Source organism: Rhinatrema bivittatum, chromosome 1, assembly GCF_901001135.1.
Source record: "Rhinatrema bivittatum chromosome 1, aRhiBiv1.1, whole genome shotgun sequence".
NCBI classification, from domain to species: Eukaryota; Metazoa; Chordata; class Amphibia; order Gymnophiona; family Rhinatrematidae; genus Rhinatrema; species Rhinatrema bivittatum.
The window spans coordinates 666,769,938-666,790,814 of NC_042615.1; the positions used below are offsets into that span (position 1 = coordinate 666,769,938).

Below are 20,877 nucleotides of genomic sequence, written 5' to 3' on the forward strand. Positions count from 1 at the left end.
GAGTTAATATCAATTCACATTTACCTGTTCTAGACCTCTCATGATTTTAAACACCTCTATCATATCCCCCCTCAGCCGTCTCTTCTCTAAGCTGAAAAGTCCTAACCTCTTTAGTCTTTCCTCATAGGGGAGCTGTTTCATCCCCTTTATCGTTTTGATTGCCCTTCTCTGTACCTTCTCCATCGCAACTATATCTTTTTTGAGATGCAGCGAACAGAAGGCTTGGGGCACTTGGTTTCATATGGATTTTATATTTTAATTTTTGAAGGCAAGCATGTCTAATATAGAGTATACAAATTCTCGGGTAATAGTATTGTTTCCACATATTTTTAAGATGATAATGTTAAGTCACGAAAATATGTTGCCTAGGTTAGCACTAAAACCTTTTGTTTATTTTCTGATTGCTTAGTAGAAGTGTGTTTTTCCTAAATATTCTCATTCAGAAAGGTACTGTTTTCATTGACTACACACTATTTCAAAGCTGAAGGAGGTGGGGAGCGATCGGTCTGTGTCACATTTGGCTTTTTTTTCTTTGTGAAAGCCATGGCCATCTTGATTGTAACAGAAAATTATCTGGAATTTGGCCTTGAAACAGGTAAGAACCAACAGAAAAGTTTACAACAGTTGTTGTCCAACAGAATTTTTTATTTGAAATAATTCTCTTTCAGATAACATTTAAGAAGCTATGTCTTGGCTATATATTTAAAGTTTACCTTTGACATATGGCACTGGTATACTGTAAGTGCTGTACACAGCTTTTGAATTGTAAGACAGACTATAGGCCTCTTGTACAACTATTTTGATTATGATCTTTGATTACTTTTTCTGTTTAACCCTTTTTGCACTGCATATTTTGTTTTGTTCTCATAATGCTAGAATATTACAAAAATTTTGAAGGTGAGAGCAAATTCTATTCACTTATAGTAATTATTGGTGATGTTTTCAAAGACTGTTACCAAATTTTATTCTGCTGCATTAAGCAACCAATTATCATTTAAAAGAACCATATTAGACATTTAGACAACTTTGTGCATAAAATGTTCAGATTTTGTTATTGTTTTGCAAACACAGAAAACTTCTATGTATTTCACTGTACTAAAATATTTTCTGCTGCAGGTTTTTCTAATTTTTCGGAAAGTGCTGTGCAGTTCCTTGAAAAGCAAGGTGTAGAATCCCAGTAAGTAGCTTTTTTTTATATATCCAGAAATGAGCTAATATAATTACAAAAAACAAAAAAAAAAAAGCCTATGTACTTATCACTACTGGTTGGAGCCAAGTCAAACTAGGCTGTTTGCCCGTATAATCAATGAGAATGCAATTTCCTAACTTGTTTAATGGGTAACTGCCAAGTTTGATACAATGGGCAAGGACAAGCAGAATATGTAGTTCTCACAGGTGGGTAATGTCATTCGACAGAGTCCTGATCAGTGCATCGATTGCATATCTATCTAGAGCTTTCTTCATGCTCCTACTGAGCATGTGAAAGTCACCCTATGTCATGGCCATCACATGAGGTTCCTCACAATTTCACTTTTTCTACAAAACCTAATGGTCATGTTTTTTCATTGACAATTTTTGTAAATTTGCCTCAAAACCATTTATATCTGTGTTATTTCCCTCAGTTGCTTCTTTGACCTGTTTAAACTCTTACGTTTTTCATCAAGCTACATGTTTTGTTTTTTAGCACAACTGTGTATTGCATCAGTTTTGGGGCAGGGGGCAACATTGGGTTTTTCTTCAAAATAGCTACCATGAAATCAAACAACTATTTGACCAGTGTTCCTCAAGAAAAAGGTGGCCAGTGCCCTTGCTACAAAATTACCATGTTTCTCCTAGGTCAAGCAGGATGGTAGTCTTCACACTTAGGTGACATCATTGGATGGAGCAGGGCACGGAACTTTGATCTAAAAAAATATAGAGCTGCTAGCATGCCCTACTGAGCATGTGCAGCTGTAGCCATCACACTGCCCCCTAGGCAGAGTTCCTCACTCTTTTTTTTCTCCGCAGAGACCTGTGGTCAACGGAAGCCATGTGCTCACGGTATTCAGCTTTGCTCTCTTATGACAGTTTTTTTTTGTGAGTTTTTTCCTAGAGGTGCAGCTGTTTTCCTCCCTTCTGTCTTCAAGTACTTTTAGTCTTCTATTTTTCATCTTCTTTCCAACTTCTGCTGGCCGCATGGTAGGCTTTCCCCTGTGCAGCTTGGTAGAGTCTGTAACTTAAAAAAAACAAAAAACCACAAAAAAACCCTGCTCCTACAGTTTCTATATCTGTGTCCTCTCCTTGCTCTATCTGTTTTTTTCTCTTAGAGGCCAGGGCCGGGGAGCGGCAGTATCCGGTGTTGGACTATCTTCATCTAGAGCCCCTCCGGGAATGCAGTGGCAACCTCCCCTATCCGAGGCTGGCTGCCTAGGGTCGGTTGGTGGCTTCTGCACTTCAGTGATCCGTGATTGTACCTCAGCTCTCCTTTGGGGAATTGCCTCTGGAAGGGGAGATTCAACTGGGTTCCAGGGCAACAATTTTAGGTTCCCCCTCTGGACACCCAACTGTGCACCACTTCTGGGTATCCCTCGTTTTCCATTCCCAGACAAGGGATGGAACTTCTCTGATTGCATCAGCCCCAAAACCTGGTCGAGAATAGCGCTCCCTCTTGGGTGCTTTAAGACGCAGCAGGCCTATATATGAGGGAGCCTGTCCAGTGTTGCTCCCTGGTGACCCTTCAGGTTTCCCCCTGTTCAAGAGTCACTTTGGTAGGTGCTGGACTCTGGGGGCATCTTCTTTAAGGATTACTATCAGTCATTCTTGACTGCGGGACCCTCCTCTGTGAGGAGAGTTTCAGTCCATCAGGTGGGTGATCATGCCTTTCACCCTTTTGCCATATCCATGGCTGAGGGAGTTGGGGGCCGAGTACCCCTTAACAAAGGCACCGCCCTTTGTTTGTGGTAGCGTGTAAGCTGCTGTTCCCCCTTTTTCAGGATCACCCTGTCTGCGGACAGAGGAGTCCTGGGTCATGCAACGTTGTCCATTTATGGGTCACATGCTCCCTTAGGAGAGGAAGTATATGCACTGTGTTCCGAGATCACCCTGGGCCTGCCCTGATGCCTTTCGGGTTTCCGGGCTGGTAATGAAATCATGTTCTACCAGGGTTTGCGCATGCGACTCCCTGTTTCCTAGAGGAGCCTTTGGGATTTCTCCCCTGGGGGAATCGCTCTCAGTTTCTGCTGTTTTGAGAAGACTGAGGGCTCTATCTTAGTGGTTTACTCCCTGCTGGTTTCGGCAGTGAGTTGTTCGCTTGGGGTTGATAGACAACTGGGCGAGTTGTGCTTGCCCTGGCAGTTCACTGGTCTGCCTCCTTGTGTTCTTTGCTCCTTCCGACTTCTGATTGGATTGTCGGGGGGGGGGGGGGGGGAGGTAAGCTAAGGTGCCTGTGGTATATCTCTGTATACCTGCAGGGAAGGATACACTATGTTTTTCCACTTATTTTTGCCATTCTCTGGCCAATACTGACTTCGCTTTTCTCTTTCTTTAGGTTGCCCAAAGGGCCTTCCTGCTCTCTTGTTATTCTGTGACAGGATAGATGAACCTGTTCTGACAGATGCTCTTGAGTGAGCTTCAGGCTTATCTCATCTCCCTGCTTGGGAGTTTTGGGCTACAGGTCTGTTTTGGGGATTGTCTCTTATCCCCTGAAACCCTTGATGCTGTCCTGCGCAGTCAGCTAGGTCTGATGCTTCGGCACGCAGTGCCTGTCCCATGCTCTGCCTTGGTTTGTTGCTTGTTCTTCCAGGCATTGCTTGGGTTTCTTCTGCTATCAGGAACCCTTCTTGTACTGTTTTCCACGATGCAGAGTTTGCTTCTACTTGCACTTGCATCACTCCTCTGCCTCAGGCATCCCTGCTAGGCATGAGGGTTTCTGTTTTTTCTATGGCTTTCTTTGTAGAACCCAACTATTCTCCAGCCTGCAACCCCAGTGGGTCAGCTGCCTCTCAGGTAGAGGAGGGAGTTAGTGCTCCAGCACTGTGCTGTTTCCTGCTTTTTCCTGCTTGGACAGCCTAGAGCTAGGGATTCACCCATGTGTGAGGATTACCATTCTGCTTATCCTCAGAGAAAGCAGAGTTGCTTACCTGTAACAGATGTTCTCCTAGGGCAGCAGGATGTTAATCCTCACAAAACCCTCCTGCCTCCCCTGGGAGTTTGGTTTCCCCATGGACTGAGGGATTCTGCCTAGGGGGCAGAGTGATGACTACAGCTGCACATGCTAAGTAGGGCATGCTGAAAGCTCTAGATTCTTTGAAATCAAAGTCCCGTACTGGACTCCATCCAATAATGTCACCTGTGTTTAAGGACTAACATCCTGCAGTCCTAGGAGAACACCTGTTACAGGTAAGAAACTCTGCTTTATCACAGATCCTCAAGACAGATATTTGCTTTAATGGAAGCAGAGCACAATTTCTTGGCATGCTGTACATGGAAGGAAATGAACCCCCACAATATACACACACTCCAGGCAAACAGTCCTGCCTAGAACTCACGAAGAAGTTCTTTGGGACAGATTAATCTGAAATCTGTACCATATGCATCCACATCAGACACATGACCCTGAAAGGCCCAGGAACAGCACTTCATTGAGGGTGAGCTTCAGTAAAGGCTATGGAGATAGGGCATCCTCTAGCTCCAACTGTCTGAGAAAAGCCAAGGATGCTGCTGCATCAGCATTGAGGAAACAAATGTGGAGCTTTGCGAGAAGGTGAAGAGGTTCAAAATAGATCCCAATCAGTTCATGATGTCAAGAGCAGGGAATTACTGTGTTTCCAAGCATCCCTGCAGAGAGGCCTGCTCACTGCAGGGATCTGGGGTACTGCAACAGCCTCCTAGAGCTAGGGTTATCACCACTGATAAACCTTAGGTGATCCAGGAATATATGACCTTACCTTTTGCTTTCCAGCGATTTTTAGCATCAGCAATTTATAAGAAGGAACTGAACTGAAAAATTTAGAAGGTAGTGGCCCTCTATTGGTGCAGCAAATTGATGCAATCATATATTCAATCTATTTTAGAAACTCTCAGAGCACTGACAACAGTTTCATTGATGCTTGTGCCCAGAGGGGTATCAAAATTGGAATAATCTGCTCTGTCGATTTCTAGTCTTGAGAGGAAGGTTGCCAAGGCATTGGGATATGTCAGAGTCTGGAGACTCCCAGCCAATCAAGGGCTTCTCTGGGATCTTGGCTATCAGACAGAAGCGGATTCAGTCTTTCCTCTCCAGCCCAAAATCAGGAGTGTGAGCATTCAGTATGAATGCTCACACTCCTGTATGAATAAAGATCTCAAGACTACTGTGATCTGGAGGAGTCAAGAGGTCTCACCTCGAACATCTCCTCCACAGGAAAGAAAAAGTCTGTAAAAGAGAGCCTCTCCTTTGCCAACATTATTAAAAGAATGAGGAAGTTACATTTTCAATTAGAGGAGGAGGAAGACCCAGGATAAAAATGTTGATCATCCTCCAGTTTCTCATTCCCCCAAATAATGTCGTGATATTGCCTATCCATGATATCCTTAAGGATATACAGATTGGAATGTTGGAGATTCTCCTTTCTGTATCCCCTAATAGCATGAAGGTAGACTTGATGTCCCATGTCCAGAAAGGTCCAGGATTTGACAAACAGAAGTTTCCTCATCAGTCTACTGTTGAATCAATTCTCAAGAAGTCCAGAACTCATTCCTTAGTGTCCCCTAGGAAGGATTCTAGCACACTTGACACTCATGAGAAAGATTTATCCCATATAGCATCCTACTAGCCCTGTAAAGGTCAATATTTTCTTAACATTCTGCAAAAGGTTAAGGATTTAGCCATATTTCTCTCTCAAGGAAAAGTTGGATGATCCGATGACTTGTACACCTTTTACTTGTTTCATTTTTACTTGTTGTGATTTTTTTATGTCTATAACTACACACAACTGGTAAGAAGTTGAGGGTGCATCATTAGCCATCTTTTGTTTTAACAGTAATATGTAGCTGTAATATCATTATGATGCAGTTGCTCAGATTCTGCAGTAGATTGTTTTTAGTTTATTTTGTTTTTAGTCAGCCTGTTTTGTCAAGCAGTGTGTTAAAGTGATAATCAACTTTTCACTTTAGAAATGGATAGCGCTATAATTATAGAAATAGGGAGAAATTATTGGGGCATAGGGTTCGACAGGTTAAAACAAAAGTCTAGATTTCCTGTATTAAGTTATCCACACTACTGCCTGCTTATGTTCAGGTAACTGGTTTTAATTGAAAGTGTCCAGGAATGTGAATGTTTAGTGGTTGATTGCAATGGCTGGGCTCTTTGTTTAATCTATTGCCCACCTGGACTTCTAAATGCTAGTTACACCACAATACTTGAGTTTATTGTGTCACTTTATTTTAAATATAATCTTTTAGTCCTCGGCAATTTTAACATTCATGTTGATTTATTTATGCATGCGTTTTTAAATGTATTGTTTGCTTTTGAGTTAGCTCAAATCATAACTAAGCCCACACATAAAGGAGGACATAGATTTAGTAATTGTTTGCAACTCCTGGTTAAAAGATAAATATATTTCAAATCTAAGTGTTGTCATTTGGTCTGATCACTTATATTAGTTTCACATTACAGCTTCCTTTTCCAGCTCCGTAAGCTAAAGTTTTGCCCATTGAATTTATTAGAAAATCAATTGATCTAGCCATCTTTGTGAAATTATGGCTATCAAGATATTATCAATCACAAGACCATTTCTTTGTTTTTCTCTTCCTTTCATTCTGGAATAAAATGCCTGTTGAACTACGGCAAGAAGAATGCCTCAAATCTTTCAAGCGGAAGCTCAAGACCTGGCTCTTTGCAAAAGCATACACTTAATTTTTCACTATACCTCACCACTGTTCCCACTCTCCACACTCCTCCCCTGTTTCCCATTCTACCGCCCCACTCCCCCCTCCCCCTTTCTCCGCCACCTTCTTTTCTTTCTCTCTGCCCCCCTCTTTCCTTGCTCTCCTCCCTTCTCTTCCCCATCTTATCTCCTAGCCTGATTAAAATTAACCTCATAGTTTTCTTTCTTTTGTACATATGTATATAATTGCAATTCTTGTATATAATTTTATTGCAAAACTTCCCATATTATTGTTCCCCCCTCTCGTTAATGCCTTGTTATCATGTTTTTTACTGTTCAATGTAAAGCGCCATGCCGTGCGTTTGTTTTTGCGTTACAATGTGAACCGATATGATATCCTGGATGAATGTCGGTATATAAAAATTTTAAATAAATAAAATAAATAAATAAAATAATGATGCTGCATCATTGTAGCTGAAAGCTCATAGTGGCTCATGAGCAAATGTTCCCTGGTTTTCCTAAAAAATACAGGCTCTTAACTGAATTGTAAGACCAACAGAGCATAGGTGGTATAAATGTCAGTCTGAAGAGCATTTGAGTGCTTTCAAAATAATTAATAAAAATATAGGGAGAAATTTACGATCTTGCAGAAGGCCTTTTACACCTCGCATTTTCAGGCTTCTTTAAATCGACCATTTGAGCTATTTGACATCGTTAAGACATTAGGTCTTCCTCCTAGTAAGACCTTTCTTCAAGATTCACTTGATTGTCAAACGTTTGCTGACTATTACAGTTCTGAACTGTCTGCTCTTCAAGAGCACCTTAATTCACTCCCCATTGTTCTTTCATTTGATTCATTGCAGGCATCTTCTTCCTCATGGGACACTTTCACTGAAATTGCCTCTTCTGAAGTTGCTACAGTCCTTTCTAAAGTGAAAATAACATCCTGTCCTTTGGACCTGTATCCTCTTTGGTTAATTCAGGGATTATCAGAACAATTTCTTGGTATCATTATTGATTTCATTAATAGATCTCTTAGATGGGAGTTGTCTCTGATATATTGAAAAAGGCAATAGTGCATCCCATATTAAAGAAGGGTAAATTACCAACCTTCTAGTTACAGACCCATTTCAGATCTGACAAACTGAACTCTGTCCTTGAAAGCTCATCCTTCAATAAATCGGTTAATCTATAAGGTGCCACCTGACTCCTGTCTTTTCAGATCTTGGCTTCTTCAGTAATTTCCTGGAAAAAATTGTACTTATTCAGTTGATCTTTTTCCTGATAGAAAAATATCCACTTAGTATCCATCAATGCGGATATCAAGAAGTTACATTGACTCCCTGTTATGTATTAGAATTACTTTCAAGGTTCTAGTTTTAGTCTGGACTCCTAAGACTCAGTCAGCTCCCTAGTAAAAACCTGGGACTGGGTTTGATTGGATTCAGGAAATCATATCCAGTGTTACATTGTCTGTACCCGAAGGCCTATCTATAGGGAAAGGCTGAGGTTTTATGCAAACCAGCGAAGTTCGAAAGTAATGCAGACTTCACCTATTGGAAATCCCATCAAATTGCCCACTGAGCATCAGGACCTAATACTTAAGGAGCTCTCCTCTCTTCAGGATACTAAAGTGGTTAAATATGTTCCACCAGGAGAAAGAAGGTATGGATTTTGTTTTAAGTATTCTCACAGGACAAGCAGGATGGTAGTCCTCACATATGGGTGACATCATCAGGATGGAGCCCAATCACAGAAAACTTCTGTCAAAGTTTCCAGAACTTTGACTGGCCCATACTGGGCATGCCCAGCATGGCACTAACCCTGCAGCCAGCAGGGGTCCCCCTTCAGTCTTCTTTTTTCCGCGCAGCAGTAGCCTCGCGGTTTAGGAGCTCTGAACTGATTCCTGACAGGAATTTTTCCTAACGGAATTAATTTAAAATACTTCGCCCCATAGGGGTCCCCCCTCTAACTTTCCTCGACCGCGGTACTCGGTAAGTTTTTTTTCACCGGTCGATTACCATCGAGTTTGGCGCTCACGGCCTACTGGCCGTTGACCGTACCGCGGCTCGATTTTTTCCATGGCCATGGCGTCGGGGTTTCGTTGGTGCCCGGACTGTACTCGCACCATGTCTATCACAGACCCTCATGGAGTCTGTGTTTTGTGTTTAGGCCGTGAGCATGATGTCCTAACTTGCACCAAGTGTGCCCTCATGACACCTAAGGGTCGCAAAGCCAGAATGGAGAAGATGGGATTCCTCTTCCATGCTCACACCCCAACGCCGTCCATCGCATCGACATCCTCGGAACCGGCACCGTCGAAGTTGCACCATCGACAACCGTCCAGTGACCGCCCTCCATCGACGTCTTCACGGCCATCGACTCCAGTATCTCCCCCTCAAGATCGAGGGGATTGAAGGGAGAAGCATTGGCATCGTAAGTCTCGGACCGTCGAGGGAGCGAAATCATCGACCGAGCCACCGTCCGAGCCACCTTGAAGAAGCCCTGTCCAGGAGCAGCACCGACCACTCCTGCGACCAGGACATCGAGGCCACCCTCACCCGATTGGGGTTTGGGAGTCGCGATTCCGCCTGTAAAGGTGGTCCCTCCGACTGTTCCTCAGCCTCCCTCTTCCGTCACGGAGCCGGAGCTGATTGCCCCAGGTCTCCGGGAAGAACTGGACCGGCTGGTCCAGGAGGCCATCGACAAAGCGATGCAACGACTCCAGGTCCCTCCGACACCGGCACAGAGAGTGGAACCGGTCACCGACCCAATTCCAGCAGCGCTGGCACCGCTGCTATCCCGGATGAAGGCGCTCGTGACTGCCCTTCCACCGGTGATTCCCGGGTCTCCGATGGCTCCGGTGCGCTCCCCGATGGCTGCTTCATCGGTAGGCGAAACACCATTCTGCAGTCCTCCTTCGGGGGTAGTGCCTCAGCCATTGATGCCATGCCGTCCCTCGCCAACGATTCACTCATCGGGGGCGATATGCACATCGGCGCCATCGATGCCTTCGATGCCGGCACCGATGCCCCCCAAGGTGTCCGTGGTGCCCTCGGTGATTCCTTCGATTTTCTCGGAGCCTCAGCCGGGCCCTTCGGGTATCCAACCACCCTCTCGTCCTACAGGTCAGCCTTCTGATCCTTATGACACTTCGGGTGATGATACCTCCACAGACACCGATGATTTACCTTCACCTCCTTCTCCTACTGAAAGTAGAAAGCGTTCTCCTCCAGAGGACCTCTCTTTCATTAATTTTGTGAAGGAAATGTTTGAGATGGTCCCTTTACAACTTCAGACGGAGCAAGATGATAGGCACCAGATGATGAATCTTCTCCAATTCCTGGATGCCCCCAAAGTCATCACCTCTATTCCCATTCATCAAGTTCTTCTTGACCTCCTCAAAAAGAACTGGGAAAATCCTGGATCTATAGCCCCAGTACACAGGAAAGCTGACACTACTTATCTAGTACAGTCAGCCCCGGGCTTTCAAAAGTCTCAGCTTGACCACCACTCAGTTGTGGTAGAGTCAGCTCAGAAGAAAGCGAAAAGAACGAAGCCACACTCCTCTACCCCTCCTGTCAAGGAACACAAGTTCCTAGACAATATTGGTCGACGAGTGTTCCAAGGGGCCATGCTCATCTCTAGAATTGCTTCTTACCAGCTGTACATGACCCAATACAATAGGGTCATCTTTAAGCAAATACAGGACTTCTCTGAAACCCTGCCTGACCAATTCCAAGAACATCTTCAAACCCTTGTCAATAAGGGCTTTGAAGCAGGAAAGCATGAAATAAGAACAGCTTACGATATCTTCGACACCTCTACTAGAGTGTCTGTAACTGCCATTTCGGCATGGCGTTGGGCCTGGCTCAAGTCTTCGGACCTTCACCCAGAAGTATAAGACAGGCTCTCTGACCTGCCCTGTATTGGTGACAATCTATTCGGTGAACAGATTCAGCAAATAGTGGCTGAGTTAAAGGATCATCATGAGACCCTCAAACAGCTCTCATCGATACCTTCTGACTTCCCGTCTAGACAGCCCTCCAAGAAGGACCCTAAGAAGTCATTCTTCCGGCCAAGGAAGTACTATCCTCCACCGACAAGGACCCAAGTGCCGAGGACTTATCATAAATCCCAGCCCCGCCAGCCTCGCAAGCAAAAGTCACAAGCAGCTCCCCAGCCGGGGCCTGCTTCAGGCTTTTGACTTTCACTTGGAGAGCAGCAGCCTAATTCCTTTGCCAAGCATACCAGTGGGAGGTCGACTATGCCACTTTCATGGAATGTGGCAAACAATCACCTCCGACCAATGAGTGCTGGCAATCATTGCTCAGGGTTACCATCTGAATTTTCTTGCTGTCCCACAGGACTCCCCACCGCTACAAGCGTGGAGACTAGCCGACCACTCTGCCCTTCTGGAGCAGGAGGTTTCCCTTCTCCAGTTAAGAGCAATAGAACCCGTTCCTCTTTCGCAACAAGGCCTAGGGTTCTATTCCCGGTACTTTTTGATCCCCAAAAAATCTGGGGGCCTTCGTCCAATTCTGGACCTACATGCCCTCAACAAGTGCCTCCAGCGGGAAAAGTTCAAAATGGTAACCTTGGGCTCTCTTCTACCTCTTCTACAAACAGGAGACTGGCTCTGCTCTCTAGACCTCCAGGACGCATAAACCCACATTGTGATAGCTCCAGCTCATCGCAAGTGCCTCCGGTTCTTAGTAGGCCCAAAGCACTATCAATACCGGGTGCTTCAATTCTGCCTAGCATCGGCACCACGAGTCTTTACCATATGTCTCGTAGTTGTCGCAGCCTTCCTTAGGAAAAAAGGTGTTCACGTCTACCCCTATCTAGATGACTGTTTAATCAGGGCCCCAACCCAGCAAGCAGCTCGATCGTCCCTGGATTTGACCCTACACACTCTAATCTCTCTAGGATTTCTCGTCAATTACGAGAAATCCTATTTAGTCCCATCTCAAACCTTGTCTTTCATTAGGGCAGACTTGGACACCTTACAGGCAAAAGCCTTCCTACCTCAACGAGTACAAACCCTCGTGTCTCTCGCTCACCAGTTGCAGTCTCAGTACACAGCAACTGCTCGGCAATTCCTTGTCCTTCTCGGACACATGGCATCCTCAGTCCATCTCACTCCAATGGCCCGCCTGGCCACGAGAGTCATGCATTGGTCTCTACGGTCACAATGGACTCAAGTGACTCAGCCTCTCTCAACCATTGTCCACATCACCGATGCACTCTGTCTGTCTCTCGCCTGGTGCAAAGATCAGAACAATCTCCTCCAGGGACTGCCTTTTCACCTACCAGATCCTCAACTCATTCTCACCACTGATGCTTCCAACCTCGGCTGGGGAGCTCATGTGAACAATCTACAGACACAAGGATCTTGGTCTCCAGAGAAAGCCAAACACCAGATAAATTTCCTGGAGCTTCGAGCAATGAGATATGCTCTCAGAGCTTTTCAGGATTACCTATCAAATCACGTCATCCTGATTCAGATGGACAACCAGGTGGCCATGTGGTACATAAACAAGCAGGGAGGCACAGGCTCCTTCCTTCTCTGTCAGGAGGCCGCTCAGATTTGGGCAGAAGCCCTCTCCCACTCGATATACCTCAGGGCCACCTACTTGCCAGGAGTGGACAATCTCTTGGCGGACAAACTGAGTCGTGTCTTCCAACCACACGAGTGGTCGCTCAATCCCTCGGTAGCGACCTCTCTCTTCCAGCAATGGGGATATCCCCAAATAGACCTCTTTGCGTCCCCTCAGAACCACAAAGTAGACAATTACTGCTCTTTCATTCGGAGTGAGCGCTCTCAGCCCAGAGATGCATTCTCCCTCTCGTGGGCAGCCGGGCTGCTTTATGCATTCCCTCCACTTCCTCTTCTCTCGAAGACTCTCGTGAAGCTCCGACAGGACAAGGGAACTATGATCCTGATAGCACCTCACTGGCCACGCCAAGTGTGGTTTCCAATACTCCAGGATCTCTCCATCCGCAGGCACATTCCCTTGGGATAAGACCCACTCCTGATCACTCAGAACGACGGATGTCTACGCCATCCCAGTCTTCAGGCCTTGTCCATGACGGCATGGATGTTGAAAGGTTAATTCTTCAGCTGCTTAACCTTTCAGATTCGGTTTCTCGTGTCCTCATCGCTTCACTGAAGCCTTCCACAAGAAAGTCTTATTCCTATAAATGGAAAAGGTGTACATCATGGTGTTCTTCACAGTCCCTTGATCCCTTTTCCTGTCCAATCCCGAGATTTTTGGACTATCTCTGGCATTTATCGGAATCCAGTCTAAAGACTTCCTCAATCAGAATGCATGTCACTGCGGTGGCCGCCTTCCATAAATGTGTCGGGGATGTCCCTATATCGGTACAACCCCTCGTAACACGTTTTCTTAAAGGCTTGCTTCATATCAAGCCACCCTTGCGGCTTCCAGCCCCTTCTTGGGACCTTAATCTGGTTCTTGGTCGGCTCATGAAACCTCCATTTGAGCCTCTTCACTCCTGTGACCTAAAATATCTCACATGGAAGGTGATTTTCCTTCTAGCTATCACTTCAGCTCGCAGGGTTAGTGAATTACAGGCCCTAGTTACCTATCCGCCTTACACTAAACTCCTGCAGGACCGGGCGGTACTCCGCACTCACCCTAAATTCTTACCTAAGGTAGTTTCGGAATTTCACATTAATCAATCCATCATACTACCTACCTTCTTTACCAGGCCCCATTCCAATCCAGGAGAACAGGCTCGACTGTAAACGGGCTCTAGCGTTCTACCTAGACTGTACAGTTGCCCACAGGAAGAGCACTCAGCTATTCGTCTCCTTCCATCCCAACAAATTAGGGTAACCTGTGGGTAAGCAGACTCTCTCCTCCTGGTTGGCGGACTACATATGTTTTTGCTATCAGCAAGCAGGCATTCCTTTTCACGACCGTGTTAAAGCACACTCTGTGAGGGCTATGGCGACTTCAGTAGCACACCTATGATCGGTGTCTCTTCCTGATATTTGCAGGGCTGCCACCTGGAGCTCACTCCACACTTTTGCAGCTTACTATTGCTTGGACAAAGCCGGAAGACAGGATTCCATCTTCGGCCAATCTGTCCTGTGTAACCTGTTTCCAACGTGACGTACCAACACCCTTCCGCCTGCCCGGTGGGGTTCCGGATGCTCTCTACCAAATTCCACCCCAGTTGTTGTGCCTGTTGCACGCCGTTGGGTACATTTGGTGCATGTTCGGACATCCTCAGCTCGGTACTCACCCATATGTGAGGACTACCATCCTGCTTATCCTGTGAGAAAGCAAATGTTGCTTACCTGTAACAGGTGTTGTCACAGGACAGCAGGATGTTAGTCCTCACGAAACCCGCCCGCCGCCCCACGGTGTTGGGTTCGTAACGCTTTGTTGTTTTATTTTTTCGGCACTGCCTGTAGCTATAAAATAAGACTGAAGGGGGACCCCTACTGGCTGCAGGGTTAGTGCAATGCTGGGCGTGCCCAGTAGGGGCCAGTCAAAGTTCTGGAAACTTTGACAGAAGTTTTCCGTGATTGGGCTCCATCCTAATGATGTCACCCATATGTGAGGACTAACATCCTGCTGTCCTGTGAGAACACCTGTTACAGGTAAGCAACATTTGCTTTACTCCAATTTGCATATCTTTGATGATGCACCATGAGAAAATATAGATGTGGGTAAAAAAAAAAAGCTTCAATGTGATTCAATCACTGTAAAAGCTTTTAATTATCAAGTTAAAGAAAACTTGGTTAATTAAACTTCTGTGCATATTCAAAAATACAAAGAACTTCTTATGTTGTGCTTCTGCTTGAATGTTCTGTTATACCTTCATTTTGTTGTGTAGTGCAATAACAAACACCTGCAAATTAAAGCAACAGGATTGGTTTATGCTAAGATGCAGCTAAATCTCTGTTGCTTCAATTGCCATATGTTTCCTTTTCTAAACATTCACATATACTAGTCCTAAAAGTTTCCTTCGAATACATTTTGTAATTGCTTCATTTTTTTATACTTTGCCCATTTAAAGGAGACATGTTAAAATTGAGAAACAGTGGAGGAAAGGGGGGAAGAGTTATAATTGGAATGGAATATAGGAAAGATTTCAGATTAATCCAGTCCTGGGAAGCGCTAGTGATTTTGATCCAAAGCTTTTATGTGGCCACAGCTAGTTATCTGAGTTTTATTCTGTAATGAAGATTCATTCAGATAATATTACAACTATAAAATTTCAGCTCAATCTTATTTCCACATGAAAGACTTGAATTGTTTTCTCACTTTTTTCTAGTTTATGCTTGCCTTTATTTTCAAGGTTTGAATTTATTTTTAGCTTTTTTAAAGATGAATTTATCTTAATTCATATTTTAATAAATATTAACATAAAGTTATTTTTAAGGCTTCTTGTAATTGCAATATCTGTTTATTTTTCATGAGAAATAAGTTATTTTTATTTTATTTATTTCCATTTTTAATTGCCTGTCCACTGCTCCAGGCAATATATAAAACCTAATAAAGATGCATAAAAAACATAAAGCATAAAACATATCGTTAACTAAAAAATAAACAGGGATCACGTTGTGAGCTGAACAAGAACAGATGTGGAAACAAGAAGCTCTTCCAGTGCTGAACTATATATCCTGAATGTCAATATATAATTTTTTACCCCAAAACTCTGTGCTAATGATATGGGTCAATCAAACAGCTAAATAGCAAAGGCAGAATAAGAAGGTCATTGGCAAAATTTCTACTGTGGAGGACTCTGCTTGCGAAGAGGAGTGGCCTGCTCTCTTGACCCTGCCTGATACCACTAAAACTCTTCAAAAAAATGTTTGAAGTTTTTTTGGGCAAACTGACAGCTAATATAAATTCTAAATTAGGGGTCGTGATTGATAAAGTGGCAGAGTTGATGGCAGGAAAACTCTTCCTGGATCAATGCCACTATAAACCGCATGGAGGAATTAAGAGATTTGCTGACAGACTCCCCACAAAAAGGTAGATTTCTTAGAAAGGTATCTGAACTCACCAAAAATAATAATACTGAAAATAGAGGATGCCAGAAGAAAATACAGTCGGTGGACTTCCCAGAGAGAGAAAAGGGGTCTGATCCTGTTTCCTTTTTTAAAAAGTGGATTCCTCAGGTTTTGGACCTAGAAAATACAGCTGACCTCATTAAGACAGTGTGTGCTTACCAGGTGTTGGCCCAAATTCCAGGCCCAAATAGTCATCCTCACACAGTAATAATGCAATTGCATCATTACACTGACAAAATTAGAATCATGGACTAAACTAGAACAGAAAGATATCTTTTATAGAAAACAGGTTTTCAGGACTTAAGAGAGAACTGCAGAAACCTAGTCTCAAGTTTGCCATGTTTTACCGAGCTAAGCTGAAGGTGCTAGAGAACAAGCATTATATTTTTGAGTCGGTGACCAATGTGTGCAGTGATTCCTCGGTCTTCAGGAGGAGGTCATGGTAGGTAAGAAGGCGGATGCAGGTTTGGACAGCACATGAGCTACTTTGAGCAATAGAGCCATGGACAGAAACACAGCGAGGCTCATTCAGTTCTTCAAGAAGCACTAATACTGGAAACTTGGCATTAGAGGAACTCTGAACATGAAGTGGCTGTTTATTCTGGGTGCATGATAGTCAAAAGTTATAGCTGTTATATTTATTTATTTTGTTGTTTAGTTAACTTGGGAGTATTTCAAGCCATATGAACATGAGGGTTAAAGGAGCAGTGGGATTACAGGGCTGTAAGTTAACATTCAGCATAATCTCACTATAATGGAACCAAACTTTGATATATACCATTTCTTGGCGTCCAGACAGATAAATCCAGAACCAGTGGGTTATGCACCTCTACCAGCAGGGGGAGACGGAGCAAACTGATGTCAAAGTATATATACTCTTGCAGTGACATCAGCCTACCAGTAATCTCTGTCTCCAGCAGTCAGTGGATGTGCATTTCCCTACTAGGGATTGCTTCAGATTTAGAGGAAAATTAATTGGAGATTTGGATTACCATGCTGTCTTGTGGTGATACCTAATGGTCCCTCCCCCATTTGAGAATTCCTGAGGTGATTTCTGTGGTCCCTCAGATGAGTGCCTTGGTCCGGTAGCTGGTTGTAGGCCAGCGTGGTCTTAGCTGAATTAAGCAGCTGAAAGGTAGCAGGTACAGGAAGCCAAGCATGCTGGTGACGGTATATGCCCTCTCCTCCCCCACAGCCAGAGACTGTCTCTGTACTCGGCCGGGAAGGTTGAGATCAGGTACATTTAAAAAAACTCAAGAAAAGAAAGAAACATAGAAAGAGTTGAGAGGTTAGTTTAGGACTTCCTCTGGTCTCCAAGCTTGGTGCACCGCCCTGATGTTTATTCCCACTCCCTAGGGAGTTAAGGGAACTGGGCAGCCTGGTAGGTTGAGCGGACTGGGTCGGCTAATCCCGCTGTTAGATTTCTTTTTTTATGCGCTGCGTGGTAGGACGTGGCGGTGTTTTCACATGCTTTTTTTGTGCATTCGGCTGCCCACTTCAGAATCATCAGTGCGAGGGGGTAGAGCCAAGATGACGACTGAGTAAGGAGTTGGAAAAGAGTCTCGCTATTACCTCGGTGCATATTGCCTGGAGTTTCTGATTTTCCTGCAATTTTTCCATGCCTCATGGTGGTTTCGGAAAGTTTGGATCTTAAACAACCTTGTATTGAGACTTTCTTCTCCTCGACGCCGAATGAGTCGGGAGCGAGGACCGCAGAGGGAGGAGACATGGAGCGTATGTCTTCCCCTAAGGTTGATGAGATCTCGCTAAGTCCCAGAGCACCTGAGATGCCGTCCCCACCCCAGTGTTTGAGAGCAGCGTGTGAGGCTGTTGGCTTAGTTCTCCCGGCCAGTCCTAAAGAGCTTGGAGCTCAACAGGAGCTTTGAGAGAAGGGGATCAAAAGATTTTACCTAATGGAGGGACTTTGGAGCCCCAGATTGGAACTTATGTGCCCTCGACGATGGAGAACACCAGATCTGCTGTTCCAGCGCTGGATTATACACGGGACACTGACACTGATGCAACGAGAAGGGATGAGCTATTGCCGGTATTAGGTTCTTTTCTTGTTAAACCAACCAAAATAACGATGGAATCGATTTGGGAAACTTTAGCCTCAATTGAATCAGCTATTGTTACCTTAACTAGATCTTACTTGGATATGAATGAACGCAGTGTTAATAATGAAGAAAGGATTTCTGAGCAAGAAAAGAAAATGAATATAGTAGAAAGAATAAATGTGGTCGAAAAACATCAGCAGAATTTGATACAACTAGAAAATATTCAAAGTAAAAAAAATTGAGAAAATAGAAAACTGTTATTCGACAGATTTCTGTTATTCGATAGATTTCTGCAATGGATCTGTTTAAGAATTATTTGATTAAGATTCTGAAAATTCCGTCTGAAGCTGTTCCTTTAATAACAAAGGCGTACTATTTGCCTCAGAAGCCCATGGAGAATACCCAAGGAAATGTGGAGAATCAACAGCAGCTAAACATTACAGAATTGCTGAAACTTTCTCAGGAAGATGAGGTTACTAGAAGAGGAGTACTACTAGTGACTTTTGCATTTGTTAGTGAGAAAAATAATATACTTAGGCTGTTTTTCCACAATAGATCAGTGTTATTCTACGGTCAAAAATTATGGCTTTACTGTACTTTGTGTACTCGGATATCACCAGGGTTACCAAAGAAAGAAGAAAAAAAATTTTAAGCATGAGAACTGAGGCTTTGACAATTTGTTCTAAGTATATTTTGCGTTACCCATGTAAATGCTTTGTAAAGTTTCATGACTCTACTTATGTATTTTTTGAACCATCACAATTGCGATTCTTTTTAGGTTTACACCCTAAATGATAAAATCAGTGCAGATAGGCAAAGTATAGGCTACCTCATTTCTTGTTATTCGTATAGGCTACCTTATTTCTTGTTATTCGTTCATAATAATTGAATAAGTATCCACCCCCCTAAGATTACTTATAATAAAGGGGTATAATATTATATTACCTTTGTGAATTGTAGAGGATGATGTATGTAGTAGGTTATATTATTTCCTTATTATACCTCTGGTTTCTCCCACAAATAAATGTTCGTGTAAAAATGTGAAATGCAATAAAAATAAAATTATAAAAAAAAAAAAGTCAGTGCATGCAAGTACGTTCTGCTCTGCGTCCGAATTGTGCACGCGACCTATGCACACATTCTCACACATATGTGTTGTGCACCAAGGTTTGGCGCAGTGACAGTGCGCATAGCTTTTTGGCACACACAACTTGGGATGCTTAAATTTTCTGCGCATAAAATTTGTGCTCATACATTTTTTCAGCGGAACTCAGCTGGACACACATCTTCAGCTACCTGTTGAGCTTTTGACGGATTAATGGCATCGGTGGCTAAGAAAATTAAGTGCCTTTCCCTCTGTGCTGCCTGTCATATTCGGGCATCTCAGCTTAGAGTGCCCTCTAACTTATTCCAGCACTGCTTAGAAGCTCAGGGGGAATTTTCATTTGATGTTACTTAAGCCTGGGTCCTCCCAGCCTGATGATGGCCTGGTTAAGCATATAGCCACAATCTGGGGGATTCAATAACTTTATTTCTGTATCATTTGAATTTGGAGTTCTTTTTGAATAAACATTTTGAAGTTATAACATTTCTTGGAGTTTCCTGAAGACATTAAACTTTTTTCACACTCCCTCTGTTACAACTGGTTAAGGATATGACAGGAGGGTCGCCTGACCTTGGAACTCCCTGGACTGGTTCCTCAGCAGGGGACGGTAGCTCAATGGGTGCTGCACAAGTGCCTCCTGGTTTTGGCATAGATCCTTCTGCCTCTCTTGGATAGAATTTTCTCAAGGATTGCAAGCCTTGCTCAGACGCAGTCCTCAATCCTGCCCACTCCTGTCAGCTCAGTTCCTCAGGCAGTGACATCTCCCTCTTCTGGTACTGCATTTAAGCGCCAAGGTGCTCCTTGAGCAGCAGGTGTCCCTGACAGGAATCTGGGGGGGTACTGATGATGAGGCAGATCATGACTCTAGAGGATGGTGAAATTTCTCCAGGATTAGAACTGTTTAGGACTATGTTGCTTTTCTTTCACAAGAGATGAATTGCCAGCCCAGATTTCCCAGACATCGAAGATGCTGGGAGTTCCTGGGGCAAATGCCATGTCTGAGACAAACATTTTTTTTAGTTTCTTTGCATAAAACCTCTTGCTTTTTCCCAGTTATGGAGGCCATTCAAGAATTGATTGATCTTGAATTGGGTGCCCTGGAGGCAAATTTTAAAGGAGGTTGGACCTTGGAAAGTCTATTCCCCCAGGATCCAGTGGCAAGAGAGTATTTGCGTTTCCCGAAAGTGGATGTGCTTGTCTGTGCTGTCTCTAAGCGGACGACTATTCCTGTAGAGGGAGGAGCGGCATTGAAGGATGTGCATGATGGGAGAATTGAGGCCATCCTTAAGCATTTGAAGCAGTGGCAGTGACCTTGCAGATAGCTTTCTGTTGTTCCCTGGTAGCTCAATCTTGATTGCTTTTCTCTCAGGAGGTTGATGACTCTGGAGTGACTTCCAGAGCAGTTATAGAACACACTGCCATCTTCTTAGTAGATGCGGGCTGCGATTTGGTCCGTACCTTGGCCAGAGGCGTGATCGGTAATAGCGGCCAGATGCCAGTTATGGTTGAGAAATTGGTCAGCTGATGCAACATCGAAAGCTAGCCTTATGAAATTGCCCTTTAAAGATTTGCTCTTGTTTGGGAGTGAATTGGAGATTCAGTTCAGTAAGTGGGGCAAATCTCTGGTTCCCTGGACGCCAGAGGATAAGAAGCAGTTGCCGTGCCCCTTTGCTATGAGGGGTCATCTCAGAGGTTCCAATCATTTTTGTCTCTACAGAGAAATGACTTTACAGAGAATACGGCTTTTTGGCAGAACTCAGTCCTTTCGAGACTCCAAGATGGCACTGGAGTGTTAGCATCGTGAGAGTGGAGCTC

At 44.0% G+C, this 20,877-nt stretch overlaps 1 protein-coding gene across 3 annotated transcripts in view; it reads left to right on the forward strand.

The window, feature by feature from the left end:
• Positions 1 to 20,877, forward strand: part of TMEM161B (transmembrane protein 161B) — a 248,632-nt gene that overhangs the window by 141,176 nt on the left and 86,579 nt on the right. For all 3 annotated transcript variants that reach the window (XM_029573644.1, XM_029573628.1, XM_029573636.1), the window contains exons 6-7: positions 444 to 595; positions 1,117 to 1,177. In XM_029573644.1, the coding sequence (XP_029429504.1) occupies positions 444 to 595; positions 1,117 to 1,177 (213 nt within the window). The remainder of the gene's footprint in view (positions 1 to 443; positions 596 to 1,116; positions 1,178 to 20,877) is intronic.